The 6,072-nt window shown below is 33.1% G+C and overlaps 1 protein-coding gene across 1 annotated transcript; it reads left to right on the forward strand.

Annotated features, from left to right (window-relative positions):
* The first annotated feature begins 1,361 nt into the window (after positions 1-1,361).
* On the forward strand, positions 1,362-6,072 carry LOC137836000 (boron transporter 4). The gene is made up of 14 exons (XM_068644792.2): positions 1,362-1,686; positions 2,257-2,362; positions 2,449-2,531; positions 3,024-3,216; positions 3,291-3,429; positions 3,532-3,697; positions 3,778-3,944; positions 4,025-4,198; positions 4,291-4,386; positions 4,474-4,590; positions 4,688-5,010; positions 5,127-5,406; positions 5,501-5,626; positions 5,739-6,072. Exons 2-14 carry the CDS (start codon positions 2,259-2,261, stop codon positions 5,790-5,792), a joined length of 2,022 nt encoding a protein of 673 aa, XP_068500893.2. The 5' UTR covers positions 1,362-1,686; positions 2,257-2,258; the 3' UTR covers positions 5,793-6,072.

A 6,072-nucleotide genomic window follows, 5' to 3' on the forward strand; every position in this document is an offset into this window, starting at 1 on the left:
TTATTTAATTCCTCACGTAACATTATTTACGTTTTTTATTTTTTCAATATCATCCTTTTACTTTTATTTCTTACACCTTTGTTTGTTTTTATTATTTTATTTATTATTATTTCAAAAGTAAAAAAATAAAAAAATTAATAAATTAAAAAAATTGATAATTTTAATTTTAAATACACTAAAAATAAATATTTTTAATGAATGAGTAAAAAAATAAATTTTTTATAAATTAAAAATGTTTAATTTAAAATGTGTGTTAGATAAAAAAGTAAAAACAAAAGGGTAGAAAAAATAAAAGTGTAAATATTACTACATAAAGAATTAAGATAAGATGAATAAATCATTAAAAGTAAAAAATAAATATAAATGAGAAATATGAAACAATACATCAATACACCTTAATTTTTGCTCTTTCCAATCTTAATTTTTTTCTATAATTAACAGTACACATTTTTATACTTTTAAATATCTCCTCAGTAAAGCATAAAATTTTAAATATATTGATAAATTATTAATATATGTATTTATAAATTTTGTATTCAACATAAAAGAATAATAAAAGATCATAAAAATGTAACATTTCAATTCATTATTAAAAAGTTAATACAATTTTCATAATAATAGCTTAAATCAATGACATAACAAATTAAGAGTGATGATTCCTTAAACAAAAAAAACCTACCCTACACAACTGTAAGAATTTTTCACATAAAGCATTAAAGAAAAAAGTTATTAATTTTGTCATTCCATATAGTAATAACTGTATCTTTTTCAGAAAGAAAAACACAGACATTTATAGTGAACACATCTTCCAACAAAATTTAGAAAATTGTATTTAGAAAAATGATACATTAACAACTTGCTCCATTATACAATCATCTTTTGTATGAAATAATAACAATACTCTTTTTTATATCATCAGATTGTATAGTGGAGCATACCCTTTTTTATATCATCAGATTGTATAGTGGAGCAGTGTGTCAATATATCATTATTCTTTCTAATTGATGATATAAAAAAAGTATTGTTGTTCCAGTAAAATATGGATAAAAGAATAATGATATATTAACACACTGCTCCACTATACAACCTGATGATATGAAAAAGGGTATTGTTGTTATTTCATAAAAAAAATATTAGAACAAGCTTTCAATGTATCATTTTTCAATTAGAAATTGTATAGTGAATATTTGTGAATATATATCATTGATAATTTCAAGATTTTATATAATCACATTACAATTTTTAATATTATTATTTTTAATATTTTTTTAATATTATTTAATTATAATTTTTTTTTATTATATATTTATTTTTTAATTCATGGTAGAGTTGTATAAAACTCTAAAAAATATTAAAGTATCATTTTCTCTTGGAGAAACTACCTTCTTCTCTCTTCTTCTTCAACCTAACACTTCCTCACTCTTCATGATACAAAGTTCAACTTCACCATCTCAAAAAACTTCGATGCACTTTTTGAGTGTGAAATGCTTTCAGATTTGTAAAACAGTAGTTTTTTTTGTGACAGTGGGGACCAGTTAGGATTCTCCTTCTCAACAACGTGGACTTTGCTTCTCTCTCGTCTCATTACTCTTCTGCCGTAATAAAAGCACCAAAACTCAAACGCAAAACCAATTCCAACACTTGCTTCGCTCTTCTCCTCGTGGCCACGTCAACAACTCCCGCTACGTACAGTTTCATCTCTCTTTTTCTTCTTCTTCTTCGTTCTTATCGTTTTTGCATTGAGTATTAACTATGCATCATTCGTATATATGCATTCGTTTTTCAATCTGCATGTGCCTTTTTGTTGTTCAAACGGCGTCAGTTGGTTTGTGTATGAATTCTGCATGTACTTGTAAATGTGATGAGTTTGGCTTCTTTTTTGTGTAGGAATTCTGATTTCTTGTTTAACTGTTTTTTTTTTTCTTGTCTTGAACACGAGTATCGTGTTATTTATACCACTTTCGGTTATGTTTTGTTATTGATCGAACAGAACTTCCAGAAACTGAAAACGAATGTTAAATTGGAGTCATACATTTCCGTGTTTTTCAGTATTTTTTTTTTTAATTTCTTTTGACTGTTCCAGTGATGGTCATGTGCCCTGTTTCCAGTCAAATTGGTTGGTGAAAGAAGCCTAAACCAATAGAGAGAACCTTAAGTGATTGTATTTGTATTGTTTTTGACTTTCACGTTTTTTCTATGCCTTTGGATGCTTGAGAATTTTTAATGGTTTTGACTCATATCAGAGTGTGGATGCAGAGATGGAAAGCTTAAAAGCACCTTTCAAGGGTGTTAAAAACGACCTTCGAGGAAGAGCTCTGCACTATAAAGATGATTGGACAACTGGTCTCTACTCAGGAGCAGGGTAAGTTTGTTCTATATCAGTTCATCATTAAGCAGACTTTTAAGAAAAATGGTACTCTTTAATGAAAACTCTCTTTTTGTTGACAGAATATTAGCCCCAACTACCTATATTTTCTTTGCTTCTGCTCTTCCAGTTATTGCCTTTGGCGAGCAGCTAAGCAGAGACACAGGTTTTTTTTTTATCTTCTTCTCTTATCTGGTGTTTGTCTTAACATATATGTGTATACAAAAGATGTTTTCCAACGTAACACACTTCGTTTATAGAAGGATTAACTTGCCAGATACTTCTTTCTTTTCGGATTAGTTATCTCCACCAACTTGCTTTTTAAAAGAAGTGTTTTACTATAAGAAAATAAAAATTCTACATTAATAAATCTCATGATTTTATTTAGAAGTATTTTAGCGAAGTACATCTTTCGTATTTCATAAGAAAGTTGAATGAAATGCTTCTTCTATACTACGAATGAGTGTGTTTCATACATTCAGCACAAGCTTTTTGTACCCCTCACGCATTCACTATATATGAGTGAGCATGAGAAGGAATGGTTTCAAGTTAAATGTATGAATGAAAAATTAGAGATTAGTTCTTCTGTCTCATTCGAACTATCTTTATTAGTGAAAAACTTGACAGTGAGATTGAACAAGTTGTTATTTGTCTATAGATGGAAGCTTGAGTACGGTAGAAACGCTGGCTTCTACAGCTATTTGTGGAATTATACACTCAATTTTGGGTGGCCAGCCTCTCTTAATAGTAGGAGTTGCTGAACCCACTATCATTATGTACACCTATTTGTACAACTTTGCCAAAGATAAGGATTCCTTGGGACGAGAACTCTTTCTAGCTTGGGCAGGATGGTAAGAAAAACACTTTCTATAAGACCCAAGTTTGTTGTGAAATCAATGTCTAATTGATATAATTAACATCCCAGGGTTTGTGTATGGACTGCTCTCTTGCTGTTTCTTCTAGCAATATTCAATGCTGGAAATATCATCAATAAATTTACAAGGATCGCTGGTGAGCTTTTTGGCATGTTGATCACAGTCTTGTTCCTTCAAGAGGCTATAAAGGTCAGTTTGTGGTATATTAGTCTAGGTATCAACTATCAAATTAAACATGATTTGGCATAATACATGGGAAAAGGACTTTGATACAAGTTTTTGCAAGTTCAGGGAATTGTAAGTGAGTTCAAAGTTCCTAAAGAGGGAGACCCAATATCGGAAAAGTACCATTTTCATTGGCTGTATGCAAATGGATTGCTGGGCATTATTTTCACCTTTGGCCTTCTCTATACGTCTTTAAAGAGCAGAAAAGCAAGGTCATGGTTATATGGCACAGGTTTGTTAAGTGAACTTCAAGTGATTTGAGCCATAGCATGGTTGAAGTGGGGAATCTGACATTGTTTGTTTATTGAACAGGGTGGTTTAGAAGTTTCGTTGCAGACTATGGGGTGCCTTTAATGGTGGTGGTGTGGACAGCACTATCATTCATAGTACCGAGTAAAGTGCCTTCTGGAGTTCCCAGAAGGCTCACCTCTCCTCTTGTTTGGGACTCTACATCTTTACATCACTGGACAGTAATCAATGTAATCAGTAATATTGCATATAGTCACAGCACTTCTTACTTTAGTAGTTTTGGAGATTACTTATACAGCATTTTCTGCAGGATATGGGGAAGGTTTCTCCTTCTTATATTTTTGCTGCTTTTATTCCCGCCTTAATGATAGCGGGGCTTTACTTCTTTGACCATAGTGTTGCTTCCCAGTTGGCACAACAGAAGGAATTCAATCTCAAGAAACCTTCTGCATACCACTATGACATATTGTTGCTAGGACTAACGGTATATCTCTCTCTTGTACTTGTCTGTTTAATGGTCATTTACACCAGTGATCCGAGTGGAATTGATGATTTTCCTTGGATAAATAATTTCAGACTTTGCTTTGTGGATTAATTGGCTTACCACCTTCAAATGGAGTTCTTCCTCAATCTCCTATGCACACCAAGAGCCTGGCTGTTCTCAAGAAACAGGTGGAAAGGATAAATGAGTATTAGTAGTGACTATCTTGATTGAATGGCTTACTTGATATGGTGTTTTTTTATTTATTTCAATGGCAGTTGATCCGAAGAAAGATGGTTAAAAGTGCCAAGGAAAGCATAAATCAGAAAGCTAGCAATTCTGAAATCTATGGGAAGATGCAAGCAGTGTTCATAGAAATGGATAACTGTCCAGATGTAAGCATATACTCCCTTAATCCTCTTGCCCCTGTCCAATTAAGTGAATTGATACATAGCTTACTTTTCTTTTGGTCGTGAATTTGACTGCTTGCAGAATCATTCAGTCGTCAAAGAACTAGAGGATTTGAAAGAGGTTGTCTTAAACGGTGAAGACAAAGGAGTTGACAACAAGAGTAACTTTGATCCTGAGAAACACATTGATGCATATTTGCCTGTCAGAGTAAAGGAGCAGAGAGTGAGCAATCTTTTACAATCAATCCTTATAGGAGCATCCATCTTTGGCATGCCTGTCATAAAACAGATACCAACTTCAGTTCTGTGGGGATATTTTGCTTACATGGCCATTGATAGTCTTCCAGGAAATCAATTCTGGGAAAGGTTGCTACTCCTTTTTGTAAGACCTAGTAGGTGGTACAAGTAAGTAAAAGTTACTATTCTTTCACCATTTTTACCAAAGCATGAAATTTCCACTGTCAATATTCTCATTCAATTAATTCTATTTCCAACACCAACCTATATATAATTTTTGGCAGGTTGTTGGAGGGGGATCATGCTTCCTTTGTTGAGTCAGTACCTCACAAATACATAGTAGCCTTCACAATCTTCCAATTTGTGTATTTCTTGGTTTGCTTTGGAGTGACATGGATTCCCATAGCTGGAATACTGTTCCCCTTGCCTTTCTTTTTCCTGATCACACTGAGGCAGCATATACTCCCCAAGCTGTTCAAGCCTCACCATCTTAGGGAACTAGACGCAGCTGAATATGAAGAAATAGTTGCTGCTCCAGGACTAACTTTCAATAGGTCCTTCAGGGTAATGATGCCATACTCAATATTATCACCATTTCTTCTTAATTCTCCTTTACATTGCACTGTGGGATACGAAAGAGCTTGTTTACTCTTAACAGGAGATGGAATCACCAGGAGTTGGATCAGTAGAAATAGTTAATGCTGAAATATTAGATGAGTTAACTACAAATAGAGGGGAGTTGAAGGTCAGAACTGTCAGCTTCACTGAGGAAAGAAATCACCAGGTGACAGCAATTCCACTGTTACTGATTCTAATTCAACTGTTAGTTTCCCTTTTTATGTTCTTTCTCTCATGTGAGTATTTTTTTTGATGGTTTGAATGCTGAGGATTTACAGATACACCCTGATGAAAATGGATCCCAGGCACAGATTGTTAGTGATGGAAGGTGATGAATCGATAGTATAATGGTAAATGCATAATCCCTGAAGAAGGGATCTGATCTGACATTGATGCACCTCTACTCTAGAAGAAAAACAGATGGTGATAGCAATATATAGATTAAGATAGAGTATTAGAATCTAGAAATTTTCAAGCTGCATCTATTAGGAGGCTAAGCTTTCATGGCTCTGGAACTTGTAAGAAAAAGGTGCTGATACATTGATACCATTTGGGATGTTTTTTTGCTATTAGCACTGTCAAAAGAAACTTTATGCTAGAAAAATTACCCAA

The sequence above is a fragment of the Phaseolus vulgaris genome, chromosome 5 (genome assembly GCF_051622355.1).
Source record: "Phaseolus vulgaris cultivar YP4 chromosome 5, ASM5162235v1, whole genome shotgun sequence".
NCBI classification, from domain to species: Eukaryota; Viridiplantae; Streptophyta; class Magnoliopsida; order Fabales; family Fabaceae; genus Phaseolus; species Phaseolus vulgaris.